General features: G+C 50.7%; 2 protein-coding genes across 3 annotated transcripts in view; one reads left to right on the plus strand and one right to left on the minus strand.

The window, feature by feature from the left end:
- The window catches only part of B3GALNT2 (beta-1,3-N-acetylgalactosaminyltransferase 2), a 19787-nt gene extending 7588 nt beyond the window's left edge, over positions 1-12199 (plus strand). The window contains exons 4-13 of the mRNA XM_014446826.2: positions 3-98; positions 994-1187; positions 2166-2261; positions 3606-3716; positions 4218-4296; positions 4864-5047; positions 6253-6378; positions 7181-7340; positions 7898-7954; positions 9703-12199. Coding sequence (XP_014302312.1) covers positions 3-98; positions 994-1187; positions 2166-2261; positions 3606-3716; positions 4218-4296; positions 4864-5047; positions 6253-6378; positions 7181-7340; positions 7898-7954; positions 9703-9837 — 1238 coding nt within the window. The 3' untranslated portion in view covers positions 9838-12199. The remainder of the gene's footprint in view (positions 1-2; positions 99-993; positions 1188-2165; positions 2262-3605; positions 3717-4217; positions 4297-4863; positions 5048-6252; positions 6379-7180; positions 7341-7897; positions 7955-9702) is intronic.
- On the minus strand, positions 10974-25271 carry TBCE (tubulin folding cofactor E). Of its 2 annotated transcripts, XM_006104498.3 has the most exons (17): positions 25232-25271; positions 22981-23100; positions 21504-21588; positions 20040-20219; positions 18867-18955; positions 17995-18094; positions 17527-17629; positions 16356-16432; positions 15965-16060; positions 15687-15751; positions 15532-15596; positions 15069-15218; positions 14291-14444; positions 13113-13181; positions 12534-12593; positions 11380-11471; positions 10974-11228 (listed from the first exon to the last, which is right to left on the minus strand). In XM_006104498.3, exons 2-17 carry the CDS (start codon positions 23084-23086, stop codon positions 11136-11138), a joined length of 1584 nt encoding a protein of 527 aa, XP_006104560.1. In that variant the 5' UTR covers positions 23087-23100; positions 25232-25271; the 3' UTR covers positions 10974-11135. The 2 variants fall into 2 exon arrangements, 1 of the variants encoding a protein (XP_006104560.1); XR_001345742.2 differs by lacking the exon at positions 10974-11228 and having other exon boundaries at positions 13113-13224.
- Positions 25272-26113: the final 842 nt, after the last annotated feature.

Consider the following 26113-nt stretch of genomic DNA (forward strand, 5'->3'; position numbering starts at 1 on the left):
GGGCCTGTCCAAGTCCATCATCGGCGGCCGAGGCTGCGAGGGACCGTGGAGACCGGAGGACCCCTACTCCTGCCGGCTGCTCAACATCTCGGACCCGGGTGAGCCTCCTTCTGCGGGCCGGGACGCCTCCCCGGGGCTGGCGTTAAGGACAAGTCGCTGAACGGAATAGGATGGTGTCTGTTTTTAGCAGGAGAAAGTGGAGCCATGTTAATGCTTCATGTAATCTACCGAGTCATTTCTTGAAAAATGATTGGAAGAAAGCTGTTTCGATCTAGATTAGACGGGGAGGAGGAAGAGCAGGGATTGGCAGTCACTCAGCCTGGGTTGGCTTCCTGGCTCTGCCCCTCTGTGACCCGGGCGATTCCTCAGTGTCTCTGGCCTCGGTTTCTTACCTGTGAACGGGAGGCGGCACCGCACCCACAGAGTCGCGGGGCGGTGTGACGGTGCGGAGGGGCCCGGCGTGCGGGCCGTGCGCTGTGCCTGCTCCATCAGGATCGGCAGCGAGGGCTCCTCAGTGGGAGGGGAACGCATTTCAGTTATTTTTGTCTGAAAACTGCCTGTCTGACACATATTTTAAATTGTCCGAGATACAGGTTTTATGGATTTTGCAGAGCAAGCCTCAATTTATTCATTATTTATGGCTGTAATCAGCATTGTTTCCAATATCCCTGTTTGCCCCACTTCTCCTGACAGATGCCTTTGAACTTAATATTCCCCGTGGTGTTTATACATACATATGCACACGCGTACATGCAAAACCTGTTAAAGTAGCTCTGATCAATAAATATTTACTTACCTGTAACTGAAAACTTTGTTCTTAAATTTGAGAATAATTTTTTCCCTAAAAGCAGCCATACTTCTGAAGCATTTAAAAGCATTGCCATTTGGGAAAGAATCACATGACAAATAATTCCCTAGGTTTTGCTAACAGGCGGCCTCGTCACTTCCGATGAGCTGATGATGTCAGACTCCTTTCTCACTGTTCCTCCTCAGTTCTGAACCAGGAGATCGAAGCGTTCACTTTTCCCGAAGACACGCCCTCGGGCTTCTCTAAGGACCGCGTGGTCAGCGTGAGCTTCCGCGTGCTGCACCCCATCGTGATCACCAGCCTTGGGGTGCTGGGCGGCGCCAGCGACGTGGGCTTCCAGAGGAACCTCACCGTCAAGCTGTACCAGGCAGAGCAGGAGGTGTGTGCTGCTCGCACAGGCGTTCCCAGTTCCTTTCAGAAGCGCCGGCTGCTTCCTCCCGGCGTATTGTGGGCGGGAGACTTCCCCTCCCTCCCACCCATTGGGCATGTCAGAGGGTAATGCACAGGGTCGCGCAAAACTATTCCCACACGATGTCAAGAACGAGCGTTCATGAAAGAAACACACATAATCCACTCAGAGTGCCCTTAATTCTGAGCTACAGACGTTTCCTGGATGGTAAGTTGGTATCTAAGAATGGGCAGGGGGCCCTGGCTGGTGTTGCTCAGGGGTTAGTGTCGGCCCACGCACCGAAGGGTCAAGGGTTTGATTCCCAGTCGGGCACGTACCTGGATTGCAGGCTCAATGCATGGGCCTGGTTGGGCGTGTGGGAGGCAACCAATCAATGTGCCTCTCTCACATCCATGTTCCTCCCTCCCTCCCTTCTACTGTCTAAAAATCAATGGGAAAAATATCTAAAAAAAGAAAAGAAAGAACAGGCATGAGAAGAGGGAAGGGTTCTTGTCTGAAACACAGTGGGAGGGGCCAAGAAAACGAGACAGAAGCATGCTCTTTGATGTTGTTTTTTTCCTCTAAAAAGGTTCCTTTTGAAGGGGATTCCTGAGTCCTTTGTTCCGTGTAGAAATCTGTGGTCTTTCATTTGTTCTTAACCCTTTGGAGTTAGACATAGTAAGTTGTCTTTCCAATACCTCACACTCCCTAATGCCTCTCATGTCAGGGTGGTGGTTGAAGGTTATGAAGATTCTTTTTAGTAGTTTAGAACTTAACTACCTTTACTTCATGACCATGGCGGACTAGAGAACCCAGGTGACACCTGAACCACAGTGGGACAATGCTGGTAACCAGGCGCCCGGGGCCACTGAGGACTTAGCTGGCCACGTCAGATATGCAAGTACCATGTGAGATCTGTGAGTATCCGTTTCAAACAGGAAGTGTTTCTTCTTGTCTCCCCCTTTGCAGGAGGCCCTCTTCGTCGCTCGCTTTAGCCCCCCGAGCTGCGGGGTGCAGGTGAACAGACTGTGGTACAAGCCCGTGGAGCAGTTCGTCTTACCAGAGGTATGGGGGGGAGAAGGGGGAATGGAGCACCCACGCAGCCTTCGCATGCTGGGCTGGGCTTGGGGCAGGCACTGCTATTCTGTGGGTCAGGAGAGCTCTCCAGGGTGCTAGCGGGTGAGGCCACAGCAGGGTGGACTGAACAGTTGAACTCTGCAGACTCCAGGGAGCGTCGCCATGCCTCTGAGCCACTCTGCAAAGCGTGGCCTGTTACCATGGTCCCATTGGTGGGGCGGGGAGCCGCGTGGCTGGGTGAATGACAGAGGACAGTAATGGAGTCATAGAAAGATCCGGTACAGGGACCATCTGTCAGGGTGCTTGCATTCCAGTGGGAGAGGTTAGTTTGACAACAGAAAAATAAACAGGAAATGTTAGCAGAACGGGGGCCAGCTGGCACGGCACTGACGGTGGAAACCAGAGAGAAGTTAGGAGAATTTACCTAACTTGGGGGAGAGGAAGTAACTTCCTAAACTCAGACTTTCATAGTAATAATCACAAAGGAAAAGCTTGTCAGGTTAAGGAAGGTAAGACTTATGGACCTTTGAACTCAGTAAAAAAGAATAAATGCAAACAATTCTGAAAATTATTTTCAGCATATAAATACGCACAAGATTATCTATTAAAAGCTCATACAGATTAATAAGAAAAATATAAAATTCAGTAGCTAAATGGCAAAGAAGCAAGACAAAGCAATGTCCAGAAAAGACTATATGATTCATGTACGTTACTAGAAATCCACGAAACACAGGAATCGTTTTTAATGTAACAAATTAGCTTAAGCTTACTTTCTTTTACCAGTATCTCATACTGGCATGTCCATAAATTGCTAATGATCCTGTATATTAGAATAATTTGCTTTTGAATTTTGCAGTTTGCACTGTGTACCAAAATCCATATAAAATCTGTCTGTTTCTGATCCCAGTAATTTCATTTCTGGGAACTTGTTTTAAATAAAACACAAAAGTTTGACAGCAAAACATGCCTCACGTGATTGTCGGAGATACTGGTGGGGCCCAGATGTCCGAGGGCGGGAGATGCTTGAGGAACCGGCTGCTCCACTCAGCACGTTCCCCATTTTCCTGGGCGTGGCAGGAGCCTGAGGACCTGCTTTGGACTTGGGGGGGAATGACTACAGTGGCTGAAGATGGTCTGTGTCCTCTTGTTCATTGTCTTTTGGATGTGTATTTGAAAAACAGACTCAAGGGTATACACCAAAATGTTAACAACTGTGTGCTCGTTGTGGGATAAAAATGTTAACCAGTGTTTCTTAGGAAAACCAACAAAAAAAACCTTACAACCTAAATGACAACCATAAAGAAATGCCTCGCTTTTTCTCTTTCACAAAAGAGCTTTGAAGGTACAATCGTGTGGGAGAGCCAAGACCTGCACGGCCTGGTGTCCACAGATCTCCGCAGCGTGGCCGTCAATGACGGGGGCGGAGTCCTCAGGGTCACGACGGTGAGTCGGTCCTGGGGTCAGGTTGTCACACGTCCGTCAGCATTTTTAATACATGAAGGTGGTTTTAAGTTTATTTTTACACCAGCCCAGACAACATGGAATAACCAGTCTGTATTTTAGAATACGTAGAAAATGTTGTGTAGTCACAGAGGAAAGATGAAAAACTCCGCTGTTCTCTGGTTCTGTCACTCCACACTCCGCGCATCTCACATCCGGAGCCGGGAGAGAGAGAGCTGCCTGCTGAGGGGGGGCGGGAGGCTGTTCAGAAAGACCTGACTGTGTGTCGTGGGGTTGTGAGCGCTGTGTGGACCGCTGCGCAGGCCTGACCCCACCTTTGTGATGAGTGGCAGGGAGGACACTGGTGTCACCCGTGGTGCAGGCCTCCGGCCCCTGCAGCTGGGCGGGGACCTGCTCGGGGTCTCTGGTCCTGGCAGTCAGCGTTCACAGGTGAGGGGGGTCATTTTATGAGGAAGCACTGAGCGCTGCACTCGTGTCTTTCAGGCCGGGGAGGGTGCGTGGCCTCCTGAACTCACGGAAGGTGTGGAGGGCGTGGCCGGCGGCTTTATTTACACGATTCAGGGTGAGTGGGCTGGTCGCAAGTCGGAAAGTACCGTCTCACACTTTTCTCCCGTCTGCTACAGTCGTACATCTCTTTAAGTAAAATGTACTTTTGATTAGAACATTTTGTAATTGATATTTATGGTGTCATATTGCATCTATCAGTTAGCAACATATTCTTCTCAGCATTATTTTTCAGTGCCGTTGCTCTACACGCAAGATCAGGCTGATTTTTAAACTGCTGTGTCCCACTGTGTGACACCACAGCTTAGCCATTCGGGGTCAGTGGTGCGGCCTGGGGTTGGCTCCGTTTTCCCGTTACACACAGGGCTGCAGTGAGCCGCCATGCGACCCCGTAAATTACCGTCTGCAGGGACTTGTCCATGTGCGCACCCTCAGCCTAACGGGTGCTGCTTTCCCTCCCACTCAGGCGCGTCCATTCACCCTGAGCGTCCGTTTCCCTGCCTCCGCGCTCCCGACCACCGCCCCCCTGTCCGTTGCCTCGGGCACGGAGTGTCGGGCACAGCAGGGCACGGGTCTGGCCCTGTGTGCAGTAGCATTTTCTCCAGCTCTCGGCTTTTCCTTCTAGAAGGTGATGCCCTCTTACAAAACCTCCACTCTCGCCCCGGACGGCGCGCTGCCCACCTGAGGAGCCTCCGCGAGGAGGACGCCTTGCTGCAGGAGGAGAGCAGCCGCCACGGTGATATTGTCTTCGTGGACGTCGTCGACACCTACCGGAACGTCCCCGCGAAGCTGCTCAACTTCTATAAGTGGTGGGTCGTCAATGCCGGTGGCTACAATTGGTTTTCGTGTCCTTTGGTGGAGAAACAGTTTAGCAAACCATCACACCACTGAGATTTTTAAGAAAGAAACCAACCCGCGGCCCCTGCACACGGCCCCGGTCTGTTGAGTCCTGGTTCCCGTGAGGAGTGGCTGGTAAATGCTGCTGCTTCGCCCTCAGGCCAGCACGCCGCAGCGCAAACCATGGTGCTCTGTCCAGGACACGCAGGCAGAGCTGATGGCCCGTGAGTCAGTCCTTCCTCGAGTCACTTCCACGTTGTCTCAAGCCAACGTCAGACGAAAAACAGTGAGCTTGCAAGTGGCCCATTTTCATACCTGTCTCCCTAAACCTTACCCCTAGTATAGTCCCTTGTACCCAGGTTACCAGCTGAGTTCTGTCCAACGGAACATCGACATTATATTCCCATTCTCTACCCATTTGAAAATAACTTGCCCTAATTTCAAAACTTTTCCATAAAATGAAATTCAACAACCCTCAGAGTCTGTCCTATTTATCACTTCCTGAGCCTCCAGTATTTCTGGGGTCTTAGTTGGAATTCCTACCTTTATAATGATAATAGCAACAATAAGAGTAACTGTTACACATACTGTTGTTAATATTAGTTCCTCCAGCGGCCCATCGTTTGCTGTTGAGCCCCTGGATACTGTCTGCCCTGATGAGGACTGAACCTTCTAGCCGCAACGGTCTAGACTAAATCTGTCAAGAGTGCTCACATCTTTGTCTTTCCTTTCAAAACTCCATCAGCGAGTGTTTTCCTGGGGAGCCCCCGTCTGTCCCTGGTTCTCTGCTGCCTGGGCACAGTGGGAGATTGTCCAGCATCTGTGGGTGTGGGCTGGTCCTGAGGCTAGTTTATGGGAGGGATGTTTCCTATCCAGGACAAGCTAATGGAACTGAGTCGTCCTGTGGGCAGAGGGCAGATACAGATAAGACTGGAGGTGGGTGTGACTGGATGCCGGGATGGAGTGGACAGCTACTGTACCCAGGCCACCAGTGGGCCTTCCTGTTGTCACCGGGGCCGAGGCAGGGATGTGAAGGGGTGCGGGGGGAATGGAGGCCCAGGAACTGGACAAGTGCGCGGGCCATGGGGCAGCTTTAGTGAAATGCGAGCAGTGTGACCGCCTCGGCTGCTGCTTCCTCGTGTGGACGCCCTGACCTACGTCCCCTTTTCGCCACCAGGACCGTGGAAGCCACCAGCTTTGATTTGTTGCTGAAGACGGACGACGACTGCTACATAGACCTGGAAGCCGTGCTCACCAGGATCGCCCACAGGACCCTGCAGGGCCCGAGCGTCTGGTGGGGAAAGTAAGTTCAGCTTGTGAGCCCAGGGCGTTTGTGTGCCTGAGCAACGGCCATTCCCTTAGGAGGAAATCGACTTCTCTTCATAAGAAGACGTGGCTGAGATAGGGAGTGTCCTTAAAGGCTCCTGGGTTACTATATGTCAGGGGTCCTCAAACTTTTAAAACAGGGGGCCAGTTCACTGTCCCTCAGACCGTTGGAGGGCTGGACTATAGTTTTAAAAAAAACTATGAACAAATTCCTATGCACACTGCACATATCTTATTTTGAAGTAAAAAAACAAAACGGGAACAAATACAGTATTTGTATTTGCATGTGGCCCGCGGGCCGTAGTTTGAGGACCCCTGATTTATGTTATTCATCTGTGATTAGAGGAAAAACTTTAAAGTGAAAAACCTCCAGCTAATGTAACGAAGGCGAGAAAGTGACTTGGCTCTACCCTCCTGCCCTCGAAGTAAGTGGTTCTCAGATTAGCAGCTGCTGCATGTTAGATGTTAGAATGTTTGTTCCCTTTCTGAAGCTTCGTTCTTCAGAAATACAAGATGGGTCAGTGGATTTCTTAAGCAAATATACACACAATGATCTGGTACTTTCCATTCAGAAACTACACACGCAACTTTGGGAGAATTTAAATATATTGGTTTCATATAAAATATCCTACGTAGGTAGTTCCTTTCTCAGACTAAACAGTGTCTTCATGCTGCTGCCCTCGCTTCTGTGCCTGGTGACGGGAAAGCGTGAGGTGAGCAGAACGTGGTGGGACGTGTGTCAGGCACACAGGAGGCAGCTCACTCAGTGTCGATCTCAGTTTCAGGCTGAACTGGGCCGTGGACCGGACGGGGAAGTGGCAGGAGCTGGAGTACCCGAGCCCTGCGTACCCTGCCTTTGCATGCGGCTCAGGGTACGTCGTCTCCAGGGACATCGTCCACTGGCTGGCCAGCAACGCGGGCAGGCTGAAGACCTACCAGGTGGGGAGTGAAGGGTTTCTGCCAAAGGGGGCACCAGCCAGCCAGCTTCCCAGCCCAGCGCCACCCTGAGCAGGGCCAGCCCCGTGGGAAGAGCATGTTCTTTCTGTGAGAATCACTCGTTAGGGACACACTCCTGTCCCCCAAGTGTGGCGCTAAGTTTTACTCCTGGCCCTTTTTGTGCCGCCTTATACTTCCTGCCTATGTTTACTAGTCCCTGGAGGAGTAAAGATTTATATTCCGAAGGAAGAGGATGGGTGCTGCTTCCGTTTGGGTGACAGTGGGGACCGTGTCACCAACAGCGCTGCCCAGTGACTCGGTCCAGTGTGTTTCGTGCCATCAGCGCTGGAGCGTTGGGGCCGTGAGAGCCTTGGGTCCCTTGTAGGATGTGCTGTCTCCATGTAAACAGCCACCGGCTTTCACTCTATGTCCGTGTTCACATGCCAGGGTGTCGTGTTAGATGGCAAAACAAAGAGGCAGAAAGATCATTTATCGCCCATTGAGTAGGTGTGGCTGTCTGTACAGATGGGAGAGCATTTAACCCTTTGATGCGTGTCCAGGGTGAAGATGTGAGCATGGGCATCTGGATGGCGGCCATAGGACCTAAGAGATACCAGGTAAGCGGCGTCAGTGGGGCTGGGGAACCCAGGTGGGCGGCTGTGTGGCACCTCGGGCGGGAGCAGTGGATAGAAGGTCTCCTCGCGTCGTTGCTGCGCTCGTGACTGGATTCACTGTGATCCGCCTGGGTTCCCAGGCAGCATGTTTCTGAGTAAAACGACAAGGAAATGTTGTGAATGGAAGTTCTGCCCACAAAGAAGAATTGGGTTTTTATCAGAAATTCTTTGCAGCTTTAACACTTAAAGAATCAGCCAACATGAGTTCCCAGCAGCGTGGTGGGCTGAACGATGCAGAGGAAACGCTGGGTGGAACACGGTCAGGCCTCTTGTAAAATACACCGGTCACCGAGCTAGAAAAACAAGAACCCATCTGCACAGACCAGACATGCAGGACAGAGCCCAGAGCCCTAGAGAGCAGCAAGCTGGCCTCTGCCGCAGGATTTCTGTTGGAGTCTGGATCCTTGCTGCTCCTGCTTTGGCCATAGGAGGTGCCTGGGGCCGAGCGCGCCCCCCACTTTAGGAAGCGGAAGTGAACCCGGTCGGCTGGTTCAGCTTCAGTTGTCCCACCGCTCTGTCGCTGTCTCAGTGCCATCTCTGATGGAATCACTCTGGTTCTGTGTGCGGGCGTCTGTACTGGTGTCTGCAGGGCTTACTCTGGCTGTGGCTGTGGCTTCTACAGACTGGCTTTGGCGCTTGTTTCCTGAGTGTTCTGCAGTGGTTCTCAACCTTCTGGCCCTTTAAATACAGTTCCTCATGTTGTGACCCAACCATAACATTATTTTCGTTGCTACTTCATAACTGTAATGTTGCTACTGTGATGAATCGTCATGTAAATATCTGACATGCAGGATGGTCTTAGGCAACCCCTGTGAAAGGGTCGTTCGACCGCCAAAGGCATCGCGACCCACAGGTTGAGAACCGCTGGTTTAGAGGCTCTTGTGCTCTGGCTTCCTGCTCCTTGGGAGCTGGGGTCTGGATGTGAAACGCTTCCCCACAGAGGGAGGATCCGCACCCTGTGCTGCCACGCAGGGCATCGCCGTCCGTGAGCGCGTTCAGTTCCCACGGGGACGCGTGGGGCTCCGCAGACGGACTCCAGCCGGACCCATAGGCTCCTCCCGACAGCTGTTCTCTTACTGCCCCAGGCTCTGGCCCCTCAGGGTCCTGCCTGGCTGTGGGATCCCATCAGTCTCCTGGCCCTGGAGTCTCAGGCCTTTAACCCAGCAGCTGCGCATGGCACAGGCGAGGCCAGCCCTGTAGAGCTGTGGGCCGGCGCTGTGGTGTCTCGGCTTGAACGGTGGCTCTGGGCTGTATCCGGCTCTAACGCTGGGTGTAGGCTGGTCCTGAGTCCCTCCTGCTCTGCACAGCTTCCCTGTGACCTTGAGCAGGTCCCTCTCTTAGTTCCAGGCTCTCATTTGTGAAAGCGTCTACCTCACAGGGTTAGTGCGAGGACCAAGTCAGGGAACATTTATAAAGCACTTGGTACGACCCGGGGACAGGGTCGCCTCCCATCAGAACAGCCGCCAGCTCGGATGGCACGTGTGAAACTTTCCATTCGTGGCTTCCAGACCCTTCTTCCCAGGACTCCCCTTAGTGCCGCACTGTGTCTACCTCCCACAGTCAGTCGCCCCAAAGCCCGAGTGGTTGTCTCTGCAGTGACGTCAGCTTCCCTGGGAGAGTCCAGCCTGTGCGTGAGCCCTGTCTTGTCCTCAGGCGTTGACGTCCGTTCCCGTCGGCTTTGTTTCCCACAGGACAGCCTGTGGCTGTGCGAGAAGACCTGTGAGACGGGGATGCTGTCCTCCCCGCAGTACTCCCCACAGGAGCTCGCGGATCTGTGGAGGCTGAAGGAGCTGTGCGGCGACCCTTGTCAGTGCGACGCCAGATGAAGGGGACTCGCGGGGAGGGGCCTGGGTGTCCGCAGGAATCCGGGAGAGCACGTGCGGCTGGATGCGTGCTGAGTGCTCCCTCGGGAGCTCCAGGCGGGCTCCCTGGACCCGCGTTGTGTCACTTCATGTTCGCAGTTTCCTCTTTAAGAATCAACCCTGATGCTGTAGCATAACAGAAACTGTATTTATCTATCGGGAGATTTGAAAAATACCAAATAGTTTATAAGTCCTCATGCATCGTTCCTAGTTAGCATTCACTAGCTATCATTTTTGGTTAAAAGTCGGCTTGTTCAGAAATCTTGAGTGACTGAGAGTTGGACTTTCAGCCTAGATTGAGAATAGCTTCGTCTGGCACGATTGGACTTTCAGCATGGGCCGAAAACTCACAGAAACGCTGTGTGATGCTGTGTCGCGCTGAGCAGTAGTCACTTGTACCAAAGTGTGGGTTTCTGGAAATAACATCGCTGTCGTGGATGTCTGAGCAAAGGGAGCCACTTAGGCCTGGGGAAGAACCCGATGAATTCTCAGGTCTGGACCTTGGTTTTAAAGATCATTTATCATTCATGGACAAATGCACGTTTTCTTTTGCCATTTTCACAAATCCTGGGAGTCACAATTTAGTACTCTATTAAAAATGCGACGTTTTTGTGAATATAAGTAAAATCAAATATTCTCAGGGTTTTAGTGCCAGAGGGAAGGATATTTTTAAATAGTTGACATTTTGAAAGAATTATGCTTTCCTGCTGTCATTGCCTAAAGTTTACCTAATATGAGTGAAATTTGATCAGTGCTGGGAATCATTTACAGCAGAAGATAGGCTCCTATAGGTGTAACTGCGGGAGAAAGCATGTAACTTTGAGAAGTACTCTCCTCTGAGCACTGCGGTCGAGAAGAGTGATCGTAGCATGTCTGCGGTACATAGTGGTGGGTGTGCCCCTAAGTTTAAGGGACATTTCCCTAAATGACCAACCAAATCACTTTAGTAGCCTTTAAAAACCAGTAGTATCAATAGAGGATTCCATAAAACTGGTCTTATGACAGACATGAACTGTGTTCAGATTTTATTAGACTAGCTAGGTTCTATTTAGTATTGGAATCTTTACGAACTATAAATATGAATTAAAATCAGAAAATCATTAGTAGGTACAAAGCCTTTATTGTCGCTATTATGTACAAGCCTAGAAACAGTCTCTTCCTTAAAGAAAAGTACAGCCTCTGAGAGAACTGCTCCGATAGGTCATTTCTTGCCAGTGAGCCCCGGGAACCACAGCCCAGTCTCTGAGCTGTATGAGCTGCTGTCACCATCGCACTAGCAGACAGTCTCCATTCTCCACAGAATAGAACTGTAAGGACTGCTGGTCATTTTCTAGTTCAATCTCTCTGCCCGGCATCTAAAGTCAGAACAAAGGTTTGGGGTGATTCAGTCAGACCTGCCGGTGTGTGTTACATGCCCCGCCCCCGAGACCGCGGAGAGTCAGCCATGGAGGCGCAGTTTCACAGCTGCCCCTGCTGTGGCCGGGCTGGCGGCTCCGGGCAACTCACCTTGGGGCTCTCGTAGGCCAGCAGCAGGTCCGACACAGGGACCTTGAGGAGGCGGGACAGCAGCCCTTTCACCTTCTGAATCGTCATGGAGTCTGTCAAAGAGAAGCCACCCGTGCTCTCAGATGACAGTCACCAGCCGCAGGAGCTCACAGTGCAGGACCGCAGGTCCAGTGGCAGCTGGACTGTCACCTCAGTGTCGACCCACCCAAGTGACCGATGAGGCAGAGGCCCGGGGAGCAGACCCGGTCTGAGCACTCAGAGCCAGTGCTCGGCCCGCGTGCCCGTCAGTGAGTTTTCACACTATTCAGTGGCGTCTAATCCTCCCTCCCTCGTCCCAGTCACCAGAAGTCAGATTCTCTGCAGAGGAATGATGTGAGGAAAATCATTAACTTCTCCTTTTAAATCTTTGTGGTTGTGATGCCCTAACTACAGACCACTGCGGGGCCTCTGGAGTGAGGGGTGCCTACGTGGTCTGCCGGGCCCTCCCCGCAGGCGGCCGGCAGTTCCCACAGCGGGTCCCTGTGCTGGACACACGTACAGTGACCAGCAGGCCTGGAACGCAGCCTCAGGAGTAAACGCTTCCGTTTGTTCAAAAAACACTATGTATGAACTTTTCTCCAAAGATAGTTGTGGTAGATATTGGCTATTTTGATGAGAAATACAGTTTCTTTGAAGCTTTAGCGGGAGGTACAGCAATAGTGTGGTGTTCCTACAAAAATATCACATGGATTCAAATATTTTTCTATCAAAAACCATTTTTGTAAAGGCTGTCTGTTTTTATGCAACTTGTGATAATAAATGTTCTTTATTTTAGAAAAAATACCTTTCTTTAAGTGTATGTACTGAATGGCCAACAGATATTTATCATTTTAATCAGCATAATCTGCTCAGGTAATCGCGTCCTTTTGGAAACTCTAGGTGGACTGGCTTCACTGTTTGGGGTGATTGAGAGCTGACCAGCCGCGGGCTGCACACAAGCTGTGCCTTTGCTAATCATGTGAGCACACACAGGGCTTCCTATCAACACAGGGTCCTCCAGATGAGCGTTCAGGGAGTGAGAGGAGCAGGGTCGCCTTAGAGCGAGAAGAGCTAGTGACAACCAGTAAGCTCTGCGCGCGACGCAGACGCAGGAGAGCAGAGGCTCATCCTCTTACCCGGCAGCTGTTTCTCCAGGGCCTTCTGGTCAGGGCGGTCAGGACAGTTTATCTTCAGGGCTGGAAGGAAACCAGGACAGACTAGTTGAGACCTGCTGCAATCAGGACTTAAGCGGCACTTGAACGTTAAGGGGATTGCCAAGTGACGCAGCTGTTGGTACAGCCCAGCTCAGACCCTAACAGGACTCGGTCTTGAAGTTTAAAAGTCCTCCTGTGAACACTTCACTAACATTCGCATTACTGACTGCAAAGAGCTGGACCTTTCCCTTCCCCTTCAGTACTTCCTTCCTGACAAGTTCACTAGGTTTTCAAGTGCAAGACAAGTCACACATTTCCAAGTCACAATTCAGTTCACTGTTGAAATACTCCCCACATCTATAACACTATTAAATGGGCCGAAAGCAATGAATTTCTAAAATGTTCAATATAGGAATTTACATGTGTTTGAGAATTTATCATTTCTTTAAAAACCAATGTACTCGGGCACTTGAGAGAAACCATCTCTATTAGGCTATCATTCTGTTTCGGCACCTAAGGACTTGAACACAAAGAAGCTGTCTCTGAATTTGGGGTTCTTACTTAGTAGCTGGTTTTTGAGCAAAAATGGTTGTTGTGTTTTGAGTTCCCCATCTTCAGGTGCACCGTATTCTATTTAAGAAATAAAAAACGATGAATGGTAATCCACAGGCCACTGTAAGGGAAGAAATGTCAGATAAGTGTCAACACAGGACCAGCCCAGCAGCCGCTGGTCCGCTAACTGGATCCACTTCCTGTGGGCCCTCCCGCCCTCCATATGACATCACTGTCCTCAGAGACAGGCAGTGTCCGGACAGACTAGCAAAACGAGGCTGTGCTTCCAAACACCTGAAGCGTTTGCTCCAAATGTCACCCCTGCTAACGTTTCTGAACTTGAGGGGGAGCTCATGCTATTTGGGACACAACTCACAGGACACCTTCACCCAGTTCCAGCCAGATTTAGCCACACAGGGCGGGCCCTCGGAACCACCCCGCCAACCAGGTCCCCTGGAAACGCAGCCTCAATATGGTACCAGGCGTAAGGACAGCAGCACTGACGCGCCAACTTGTGCTGGGCCCTCGGGTGTGAAGGCGGAGCCGTACCTGCAGGGCTGCTCAGACCTTCTCGCCCACCCCCAAGTGACTGAATTCACTGAAAGCAGCCGGGAAGGTGGGCCGGCTAAGGGCGTCATGTGAAAGCAACTCCCACAGGCAGCTTTTCTTCCTCACAGAGAGATGCAGCCTGAAGCACTGACGCAGCAGCTCACATTAGGAAATGTGTGAAAAAGGAAGTCACACGGCAGTGACATTTGGAATAGTAATGAAGCCCAATCAAAGTGGAAAGGAGTGGGGGACAGAGGCCTGAGGTGGCAGCTCCGGGCTGGAGTGTGAGGGAGCACCTGGCACAGGGTCTGTAAGCGCCTTCCATCGGCCTGGAGGCCCAGGGGGAGCTGGAAAAAGTGCCAGTGCCTCAAGTCCACCTTCAAACACTCGCATTTTTACACCCCCTGGGTGAACTGGGCGCCGGCCCTGGGTCGGAGTGGTGCCGACACGTAAAGATGACCCACACCCCTGGTTCCTCCTGCTGTCCATTCTCTAAAGACAGTTAAGATCTGCTCCCATCTCGCCGAAGTCGCCCCAGGGAAACACCCAGCACCCACTCAATGGAAGAGAACAGAGCCTGGGAGAGAAGCCACAGCCTGTGGCCCCGCGGACCCCGGGAGGGCGGTGTGGGTACGCACTGCGGCAGAGGGCCTGGTATCTGGGGTGGGCGGCCAGGAACGCCTCGCTGGGCCTGTCCTGGTCGGGATCCTGGTGCCCACCCGCCTCTTTCCACTCCTTCCCAAACGCCTTCCGGTAATCCAGCTCGGCCCCGCGCCGCTCCTCGGGGCGGATCTGCGTGGAGAAGTGCCAACAGGTCTATGAGACAGGTCCCTAATGAGTGTGTGTTGTGCCCTATTCTTCCTCACTGCCCACCCAGAGATCATCTGATAGGTACAAGGTAATTATATTTTTCCCTTTTTAACATTGACAGTCCAGGAGTTTATTCAAAAAGAAAATTCTGTTCCCTACTTTTCTTCATGAGAGTATTGGCCCACGAGCTGGTTTCTGGACTAGGCCAGGTGCCTGAGGGCCCTCAGGTGTGGGGAGCCCACCTGGAGGAGCCCACTGGGGGAGCGCACAAGCCCAGGCAGCGGCTCCAAAAGGCACTGCCTCCCCGTTTACAAGGGGAGGGCCAACAGGCTCCTGGTTCTGTCTTCTTTCTGCCTCCACCCCCCCCCCCCCCCCCAGGAAAAGGAGGAAGAACCCGGTGTCCCTCACCCTCCTTGGTGATAACGAATCGACTGGGTGACAGGTGGTCACTGCTCAGTCTGATCCCACTGTCACTAAAACGCACAGGAGGCCCTTTACCTCTTAAGGACAACCACGTCTGACACCCTCCGCAATATTCAAATACAGTGTCTTTTGCATTTTGTGTAACTTGTTTTCTAGTCTCGAAGACACCAGCTGTGCGCCCACCTCGCATCTGTTGAGGGTCCGCAGCTGGCCGATCTTGGCGATGATGAACTGCAGGTGGGTCTTGGCCTCGCTGCCCACAGTCAGGGGGTTCCGTAGGCAGGACAGCGAGTGCAGACTCTGCAACTTATCCAGCTCGTTGATGACGGACCACTGACACCCAAACAAGGAAATACACGTTTCAGGCTCACTTTCCAGATGATGTGAACGAGCAACAGAAAAGCAACGTTCCTGGTGGAGTCCGAGGGCCAGGATTTCATCGCACCGAGCACTTTGGGCCAAGGAGAAAGAGTCTGCTTCACGAGTTAAACTGATTCCTTCCATAATATTTTTGGGTTTATATGAGGAATTTCACTCTGAGGAAGCATTTCTCAGAACATTTAAAGTGTTTTTTCATCGAAGGAACCTACAAGCGGGCGTGAGGGTGGAGCGAGGCCCCAGGGCTCAGCACCCTGAAGAGGCTTACTTGCGATATCCGATTGTCATCGAGGACAAGGGACTGCAAGGAAGGGAACATTGCCGTTTTGCACCCTGGAAAAAGGAGAGGTAGGTCACACAGCAGAAGTGCAAGCAGCAGCTGAAGCATGGAGGACGGGAGGGGAATGTAATAATCTCACATACCAACCCCAGCATCCGGGAAATGCAGAGAAGAAATCCCAATGTCACCAAGGATTAGTCGTTCTAATCTGAAGTTACAAATGTTCAGTTTGATTGCACGGAACAATACAATTGCTGAGGGCTATCAGCCAGACTAGATCTGTAATTTTTTTGCTACACCTTATGTTTTCATCCCAGGTAAAACCCTTAGAAACCATGCAGTCCAACTCAGGGCACGCACTGGACCCGTTCACTAAAAGTTTGCTGTGCACTAATGTAACCGGCATTTTAGGAGCCATTACCTGGGCAGATATGCTATTAGAAACAGCTGGTTTTCATCAATTGACTGGTTAGAGGAAAGGTCTAGTAACCTGACCAACTGGAGAACGTCAGCTGGCCTGCATGGAAAAGAGAATTTTTTCAACATGAATTTAATATCTTGTTTTCAAACACATAACCTTAAAATACCTACATTTGCTATTAAGGAAGGTTGGGGGCAACATATTTAATTCAGGGCTTTCCCCCTAATGGGGTTTTCCTCATAGTGGTGAAGTTTGAGCTGACATTCTAATTTGTGAGGGCAATGAGTATTTTTCTAATTCTTACTTGCAAATCCTTCTGAAAATTAACATGTAATTGAGACTATATTCCGGGTGAGTAGATGGTGACAGGCAGTTTCGTAAACCTTGTTACCTTTCTGAAATGGAAATGTTGTTGGACTTGAGGTACAGCTCCTCCAGGGCTGGCCACCCCTGGGCACAGTGGAGCACCTGGGAGGGAAAGAAACGCAGTTCAGGGGGCGCGCCCTCTGCTGGTTATTTCCCGTGTTTGCCACTAAAACCTGCACATGAATCCCACTGAGTTTTAGAAATAAAGTGCCTTACAAGACATTTCATTGAAGACTGTAATTCAGGCCAGATGACATGTTAATGGCCGTGTTATAAGGATAGGGACCTGCCTTTCAGCACTGAACCACCCAGTGAGGTATCAGTGCGTCCTGCAGGCATACCTGGACGAGGACCGAGGCACCTACAACCTGCACTAACGCGGCACATTGTTACCTGCTTCCCTAAAGGAAGGGGACTCGTTGAAACACCTTTCCTCAATTATCGAAGCCAATCGGATTTGCAGAGAATATGCTGATCAGTCAAGATTTCTCTGTGACGGCTCCTAAAGGCCCCACTTGCACCTCCTGCCCTCTCCCCACGGCATTTCCATGGGCCCCTCCTGTCCCGACGCTAAATCTAAACCTGGAGAGGGGGGCACAGGAAGGAACCCCAGGAAAGGATTCTGTGGCTGTGGCCCCAAGTTCAAGACGACATCTGTGAGGGAGGTGCCTTGGTGGCACTTCACAGGTGAACTCACTGGGGTGTCCTCTGCCTGTGTCTGACAGTGGACTGTTGTGGATGTGTGAAGGCAGGTGACCCGACAGAAAAGAGCGGTACCAAGCGCTTGGCAGGCGGGCCCTGGAGCCCTCCCAGCGATGCCCAGTGAGCAGCGATCCCAGAGCTGAGCTAAAGGGCTGTGAGGACTTCCAGCCGCGGTCCCACCCTGAGAACTCCTGTGGGACACCAGGTGCTGGAAGCTCAGCCAGCAGCCACTCTGCGCTCTGAAAGCTGAGTGCACGCTCACTGCACACTGAGCAGCCGCGGGTCAGACCCCATGACAGGTCGGAAGGAGCTGAGACAGGGACTCCGAGACACAAAGTCCTACCTCCCCACCACGACTGCCAGGCAGCCTACAGATCCTATTATGTGAGTAACTGGATGATTAAAATGAGGCCACAGTTATGCTTCAATTCTCTAGTAAACCAGTCATTTCAAAGCACTTCTTACTGGGTAATAAACCAAAGAAACACGATTACCTCTGCCCACGTGACTCCTGTTCTGTTGAGGACTAAGACCTTCAGTGCAGCGAATGTCCCGACGGGAGCCGGCGAGCCCAGGGGGAACCGCAGCTTGTTCTCACTGTGGAAGCAGGAGATGCAGTGCTGCCTGCTGCGCAGGAGCCGACGCACAGGCACTGACGGCAGCAATTTGGGATTTAACAAGAGCACCCTGGATTATGTCAACCTTAAAGTTACACCAAAAACAAAGTGAGCCTGGCCGGCGTGGCTCAGTGGTTGAGCGTCGACCTATGAACCAGGAGGTCACGGTTGGATTCCCAGTCAAGGGCATATGCCTGGGTTGTAGGCTCGATCCCCAGTGTGGGGTGTGCAGGAGGCAGCCGATCAATGATTGTCTCTCTTCATTCATGTTTCTCTCTCTCCCTCTCCCTTCCTCTCTGACTTCAATAAAAATATATTAAAAAGCAACAACAAACCAGTTCCTACCTGAGATCAAGGACTTCCAGGTGTCGGAGCTGCTCAGCAATATCTGTGACTTCCTCCCATGCTGACAGCAGGTTTTGTGACAAGTTGACGACTCTGATATCTAAAAGCACGTGTTAAGAGCAGTAATACAGAAAGAGTCACAAAAGACCCGACAGTGGTTCCCTCGTAGCTCTGTGCACAGGGTCTGCACCCCTCTGGGCCCTATTCTGCACAGAGGACTTTACCTTTTTAAATCGTCCAACTGTCCATTCAGAAACGAAAAGCTGTCACATGCTGCACACTAGACACAAACGTCTCCAGCCCAAGTCACGGCCGCACCATCTCGCATTGTCCAACGAAAGGGAAAAGCCGTGATGGTGCTTTTGCTTGATTAGGCCCTGCCATGGTGCTGTCGCTGTGGCAGCCTCACATGGAGCCCTCACACCTCTCCACTGGCTGTTATCCTCTGCACCGGGGAATCCCTGAGTCATGTGGCATCTCCAGGACTACAGGGGTCAGCGTCAACGAAAGTGCTAGGAAGCTCTGGCTGTCCGGAGGGTCTCCTGCAGGTGGGAAGCAGTTGCTATGACACCCACTGTCCCTGGCCCAGGAATTCAGAGAAGAATAACCAGTAGGACAGAAAGAGGCAGGTACCCGGGCGGAATGCTGGAGGGGGTGGTGGCCGTGCCCCCTCCACAAGGGCCCAGTTTAGCAAACCCGGTGAAGAGATGGAGAGGAGCTTGGTACAGGGCTGGGCCAGCTAAGGAGACTCTCATTTATCTGGGCAGCGACTGCCCCACAAACTGGGCTGCTGTTAGAAAGGAAGCCGGGGAGATGGACACAGGTGGCCGACAGCGGTGTCCGCACAAGTCAGGTGATCACTGAAAGGATACTAGGACACGTGCTGGCAATGTCTCCTTTGTCACCAGAACAGCTTACGGCACAGCTCCTCAGGGAAATGTCTCGCAGCTCGCTCAGCTGACTGCAGGAAAACAGAGTTCACATGGACCCGCACACACGGGCGCATCCCCAGGCCTTTAAAAATTACACAGCATCTCAGAACATAACAAGGACCAGAATTAACAAATATCAGCACCTGCCACCCAACTTAAGAAATAAAGCATTACTGAAAGAAAGAATAAAGCATTACATACATCACAAAGACAAGTCACCTGCCTTGTCCCTTTCCGTTTTACACGCCCCCTCCACCCCGGGGGCCAGCGTGCTACATTTGGGGTTTCATCTTAAGCCTATCTGAAGTTTCACTATATATTCCCATATCCCTAAACAGTTAGACTATTGTTGATTATCATGAGACTTGATATAAATGGAACCCTACTGTATATATCCTCCGGCAAATTGCTTTTTCCATCCACAGTATATTGCTCAGCAGTGATTGAGCTTATCAGCACATGGACCCAGAACACTCACTTCCACTTTCCACAGTGGCCACCAGGGGTCACTACTAGGACGCATCACCAGGGTCAGGCCAAACCACAGGGCTGACCATGGCTAAACCGCATCATTTCATGCCCTGCAGATGCTTCATGATAACTGGGGAACTTAAAGGGAAGAGCGCAGGGAATTCTGACTCAGAGGGTCTGGATGGGACCAAGGTGATAAGGGTGTGCAGCTACACGGCACAGGGAACAGTTCACACTTCTGTCTCCATGTCAGGTATCAACCAGCTGGAAATGTCACCTCGAAATAGAAAAGGACCAAAGTGTCCACCTTCGTTACTCAATAGTCAATACCAGATAGTAGAGTATAAAAGTTAGTAATCGGCAAATCCATCTTTTCATTCCAATCTGGAGAATCCCAACAACCCTGAGCTTGGGAAGGATTTTAATTTCCCTGAATCCTGACCCTTGGATTCCTGCGATTTCCAGTTGCTGTTTGTGCAGGAAGCACAGGCCAGTTAGGGGTCAAGGTCTGAGTGCGGACAGAGAGTCGGGTGAACTTGCTCCTGAACCTGATGGGACTCCCGGTCAGCTCCTCGGGTGCCGGCCATGTGGGCTGATTGCAAACAGGTAGGCGTCTGCTCTCCCATTATCAATTCCACTCACCTTTGCTTTTTAATAACAGAGCCAAAACCAATAGTTTCCACAGGTATGTTCCCAATTGTAACAATTTGCTTTTTTGCATCATCTTCTGGTTCGTCTTCATAGCGGTCCCTAAGTGCAGTGAGAAAGTCTACTCCAAAGTTTGCTTTGTGCGGACGAATAAAGGACCCTCCCGTTGGGTGGCTGGACAGGAGAGAAATGGAGCACAGTAAATGCCCACGGAGACACTGAAATAAGATGCCACATGCAAATCCCTTAGAACGGTCCCTGCCACCAACGTAACATCTGCATTTATAAGCTTATTTATAAATATATTAGCAAATAAAGCAATTCTACCATTTTCAAAAGAAAAAGAAAATAGCCCAGCCAGCTTGGCTCAGTGGTTGAGTGTCGACCTATAAACCAGGAGGTCACGGTTCGATTCCCGGTCAGGGCACATGCCGGTTGCGGGCTCCATCCTCAGTGTGGGACGTGCAAGAGGCAGCCAATCAATCGTTTTCTCTCATTGATGTGTCTATCTATCCCTCTATCCCTCTCTCTTCCTCTCTAAAATCAATAAAAATATTAAAAATATCTACATATCATCCGCCAAAAATGGCCATAAATGCTGGGAAGAATGCATGCTATGAGCTAGACTATTTTAAAGCTTTTTCCTAGAGAGCAGAGCCCAACCCTGAACAACAGAGTGTCATCCTACCACCCTGAGCTCACCAAACACCCCATGCAGTCCATCCTAATGTCTCTGTGAGGAAGCGGCAAAAGAGTGATGCTGTTCTCTGACATTAACACACACACCTGAAGATCTCACAAGACCAGCATTCTACTATATGTATGTTTACTACAGGATTCTGTCTGATCACTGCTTCTTACTAGATATCTAGGCTAGTTCTCTTTTCTTTCATTCACTTAATGGATTGTAAATTTTTAGTGAATCAATGAGAAATGTCTACATTCATCCAATTTTTAAAAAACTGAAGAAAACAAAAAAGGACAAAGAAAGCAACCCACTTGTAAGGTTACGAGTCCATTTTACAGCCCTAGCCAGTTTGGCTCAGTGGACAGAGTGTCGGCCTGCGGACCAAAGGGTCCCGGGTTCGATTCCCGTCAAGGGCAAGTACCTTGGTTGCAGGCTCCTGCCTGGCCCAGGCCCTGGTCAGGGTGCAGGAGGCAACCAATCGATGTGTTTCTCTCACATCGATGTTTCTGTCTTTCCCTCTCTCTCCCACTTTCTCTAAAAGATCAATGGAAAAAATATCCTCGGGTGAGGATTAGCAACAACAACAAAAAAGAGTCCGTTTTTTAAAACATGGAAGAAAAATCTACAAATAGAATTGTGTTGTTTTTTTAGAATACACCAAATTCTACATTACAGAACTAACCCAAGAGCCAAACACTTCTTTTCCAGCCATTTTGATTAAACTATTAAATATTTTCCCAAATAACCATGCCAATTCGTAATGAAGTTACCTGCATTTAAAATACACAGTCCCTCCATGGCTCCCATCATGCTTGCCTCTCTCGGGATTGTCCCATTCCACTCCTAGCCAGAGTCCTAGCAGAACAAGAAACACTAAATGAGCAGTAAGTGGTGACACAGGTACCCCTTGGTATTTGCTCTGTTTTTCTGCAAGCAAATATAGTTTATTTAAATCTATGTATGATCCTAGCTCGGGAAATTAAATTTCCAACCACAAGTAGCCATTTACCAAACATTAGGACTGTTGGATTCCTTTTTGAAGTAATTTTTACATGTTTATTTACAACAACAGCTAACACTTGCACCAGTAACTGGTCCAAGTGCTTTAAACACCTTAACTCATTTAGCTGTCACTGCAGCCTTATAGCAACATTCAGTGTAATAACCCCAGGAGCAACTACTAAGTCTGTGTTCAATTTCTCTGTCTTTGTATCAATTCTATCAGATGACCTCTAAAAGAAACCCAAAAGTAGTACCAACTGAGGTAAAGTAATGGAGAGAATGCCCCATACAATGAGATCATTAATACAGAATAAGTATATATCAGCTCCCTCTGCAGAATTGTAATTTTCAGGGGGAAAAACCCCCACAAAAATGGCTCACAATACATATATGAAGAATGTGTCAAACTCACAGGCAACAATGAATGAAAATAGTATGTGCCCCCTCCTATTCGCTAAACGACCATAAGTTCCTCCCCCTGTATTACTGTATTTGCGCGACGTCGCTCCAATGTGCCAGGAGGAACTGGGCTCATTTCCTCCAGCTGCTGGAAGTACTGGCGTTCGTAGGTTAGCACCTTGCCAAGGGCACACCCCTTCTCAGGACAACCCAATGATAAATCAGACAGAGGGGTAAATGCCCGGTCCCTCGTCTCAACTAAGAAAGACTGAAGATGCCTGGCTGGCATGGCTCGGTGGTTGCCTCAGGAGGTCACGGTCCAATTCCCGGTTGGGACAGGGCACATGCCCAAGGTGCAGACTCGATCCCCAGTGTGGGGCATACAGGAGGCAGCCAATCAAATGATTCTCTCTCATCATTGAGGTTTCTATCTCTCTTCCCCTCTCCCTTCCTCTCTGAAACCAAAAAATATATTATAATTAAAAAAAAAGACTGAAGGCCATCCTAGCTTCAGAGTGCCACATGGGGTCAGATGAAACCTTTGATCAGATCCCATCACAGTCCAACTTCTCCCTCTACCCAATCCTGCTCCCTTCCCTTCCATTAATTAGTATTGATCCTAAGAACACTCCTAATAATCTTTATGAACTCTAAATAAGTGTAGTGTATAAGTAAGTATAACCATAGATACCACCGGATATTGTCATCAAATAAAACTGTATACAGGAGGCATCTCTAAATTGGTTATTAATTTCCTCAAAATTGGTTTACTATAGCACTACTGATAAGCCTACACAGAACATCTACAAATAAATACTTATGCACACATGCAAAATCATACGTTACCAGCCACAGGAGGGACGGTGCCATAAAAACGCACTGTGGCACATTCTCCGTTAACTGAAACTCTGCGACCAATGACATCTGATGTCAACGTGTCATTCATTATCATGCAAAATATGAGATCTAGGAAGAAAAGTACAAACTTGATGAGAACTTAATAAAATTCTTTTAAACTTCATGTGGATGGATATTCGTGAGGTCCATGCTGCTGAACAATTTAGTCATCATATTTTGGTGAGAACCGAATCATTTTATGTACCTTACTCTGATCATTTTATTTTATTTCACCGACTAACTATATTTGGATAATCGAATGTGTTTTTAAAATCCTGTTTGACTCCAGACAGTGACTTGTCTATTCTGTCATTTCCTGAAGGGGGTGGGAAGGGCAGAGAAGGGGACAGAGTGATGGAGGAAAGGGAAAGGAGCCCTGACCGGGCGGCTCAGTTGGCTGGGTGTTGTCCCATCCACCGAAGGATCCTGGGTTCGATTCCTGGTCAGGGCACATACCCAGGTTTCGGGTTTGATTTCCAGTCGGGGCGCATATATGAGGCAGCAAATGGGTGTTTCTCTCTCCTTCTCTCTCTCTCCCCCCCCCCCTTCCTCCTCTTTAGAATCAATGAAAAAACAAACACCATATCTGCTGGTGAGGATATTTTTTTTAAAAAGGACAGGAAACAGGAGACATGAATAGTGTTCTCCCCTCGGGGAGAAAAACACACATCCACAGACATGGGAAACAACACATGGTAAAGTTAAACTAATAAGCTGAACCGGTTTGGCTCAGTGGATAGAGCGTCGGCCTGCGGACTGAAGGGTCCCAGGTTCGATTCCGGTCAAGGGCATGTACCTGGGTTGCGGGCACATCCCCAGTGGGGGGCGTGCAGGAGGCAGCTGATGGATCTCTCTCATCGATGTTTCTAACTCTCTGTCCCTCTCCCTTCCTCTCTGTAAAAAATCAATAAAATATTAAAAAAAAAGTTAAACTAATAAAAACACAGAGACTTAAAAATAAAGAGAAGGCCTTCAAAGGGGCCCAAGAGAGCCGGGCTGGCATGGCTCGGTAGTTGAGCATCAACCCCTGGACCAGGAAGGAGGTCCCGGTTCGATTCCCGGGCTGCTGGCTCCATCTCCAGCAGGGGGCGTGCAGGAGGCAGCCGGTCCATGATTCTCATTGTTGATGTTTCTCCCTCTCCCTCTCCCTTTCTCTCTGGAAAAAAAAAAAAAAAAAGATAATTAAAAATATATATATATAGAGAGAAAGGAATATAAGGGGAGGCTTAGGTTTGGGAGGGAAGACCGTGAATTAAGAGGTGTCTACAGAATGCCATCAAGGACTCGGATTCCTACTTCAAAAAGCATGTTTTCACTCGACCTGGGTACCTGGGGGTCCTCGGCACAACTTATAACTGATTCTGTGAACGCAGATGAGATCAGAAGTGTATTAATTAGGTGGAAAAGAGGCCCATCGATGCTGCTCTCCCATCGCTGGATGTTCCTCTCTCCCTCTCCTCCCAAATCAATTTTTTTTTTTTTTAGGGATTGTGGACTAGGATTTTTTTAAAAAATCCCCAGCGATAAACTGTTTTATAAAAAGGTTAAAACTAAAAAGAGGAAACCAGTAGAGGCGATTATCCAACACCCCCTGCCTGGCTGCGTGCGTGAATGTCAGACAGAAGGGAAGCCCGCCCGTCGGTCTCCCGCATCCGTCTTTCTCCCAGTCCGTCTGGCTGTGCAGGAACCCCGCCCCCGGGGAACCCTGGCCGCGGTGTCTTTGGGAACCGGGACGTCACACCCCCACCTGGGTCCACCCCCAATTTAGGACAGTCCCTCCCTTCCCCCCGATGGTAGTAAGCGCTCCGCAAACATTTTAAATGTTCTCCGCCCGCTTCCCATGACTTCTCCATCACCAATACTACAAGACTTGGAAGGACGAGGCTGTTTCTCTAACGGGACACCGCGTCCGCGGTCGCCGGGACCAATTTCACGTCTTCCCAAGTGACAGGACAAGCCGCTTCGGCCGGACGTGCAGGGCGGCGCGGCCCACCCCTCCGGGCCCCGCCCGGTCCCCGCACCTCCGAGCACACCCGCACCCGCACTCCCATATCTGCACACGGGCCCGCGCGCGGGGGGCAGGCGACGCCGGACTCGGGCAACCTGGGGAGCTTCTAGGAAATTTCTATTATAGGAAAGAAAGGCCAAAAGCACTGCAGGGTGACCACTGGCCACGGTCCGCAGCCGCTCCGACGCTCACCTGCCCGCGACAGCCCAGTGGTCCGGGCGGCGGCGCCTAGCGCAGCTTCCGGTTCTGGCCGGAAGTGCCTCTTCGGGACACCGGAAGTCCCGCCTCCTCCGCGGTGATTGACGGCCGCTGGGGTGGAGACCAGACGGTCTGCGAGTGGAGGCGGGCAGAGGTTCGGTGGACCCTCGCGGACCCAGCCACGCAGCTACCCTGGTGCTGGCCGGCGACTCCCGAGCCCGAAGAACAGAACAGCGTGGGGAGCGCGCAGGTGCCTGGTCACCGGTTACCGCGGGAGCGAGTCCCAAGTCCTGTGTGAGGTCCAGCTCCGCGTTTGAGGGTCTACCCCATAGGAAGCAGGGCGGATGGATGGTCGCCAAGGATGGAGGGAGGATGCCTGCAAAACGGGGCAAGTCACCCAGCCAACCCGAAAGGCAGAGTGGCAGTCAGTCAGTTACGGGATAAGCCGATTCCGCAGTCGTGTTCCTTTCTCAGCGCCAGATTCTCGCCTGTAGATTTCGCGGGGGTTGCCTGTCGGTGTCCAAGGAGACGACGCTCAAGGGGACGTTTAGCAGCGGGTCCGGTTCGTGATCCAAGCACGCGAGGCCGGTGGTGTTGTTACTGTTGGTGCGGATGAGAGAGGCCATTACCCCAACCGAGGGGACCCGGGGTCACCACCACCAGGGAGGCTTTCCTGATGAATTTTGTTAAAAGTGGGTTTCGACACGGATACCCGTTGTGGCTGTAAAAGCTGCTCTTTTTGGTTTAGTGAAAGGGACATAGACGAGCGACCTGGTTCCCTAAAACTTTCAGCAGCTCTGCTGGGTGAAGTCCTATCAGTAAGAAGGGAGCATGGAGCATCCCGCTCCTGCCTGGAGGAGGTGAGCTGTGGGATCA

Source organism: Myotis lucifugus, unplaced genomic scaffold (genome assembly GCF_000147115.1).
Source record: "Myotis lucifugus unplaced genomic scaffold, Myoluc2.0 scaffold_578, whole genome shotgun sequence".
Lineage (NCBI taxonomy): Eukaryota > Metazoa > Chordata > Mammalia > Chiroptera > Vespertilionidae > Myotis > Myotis lucifugus.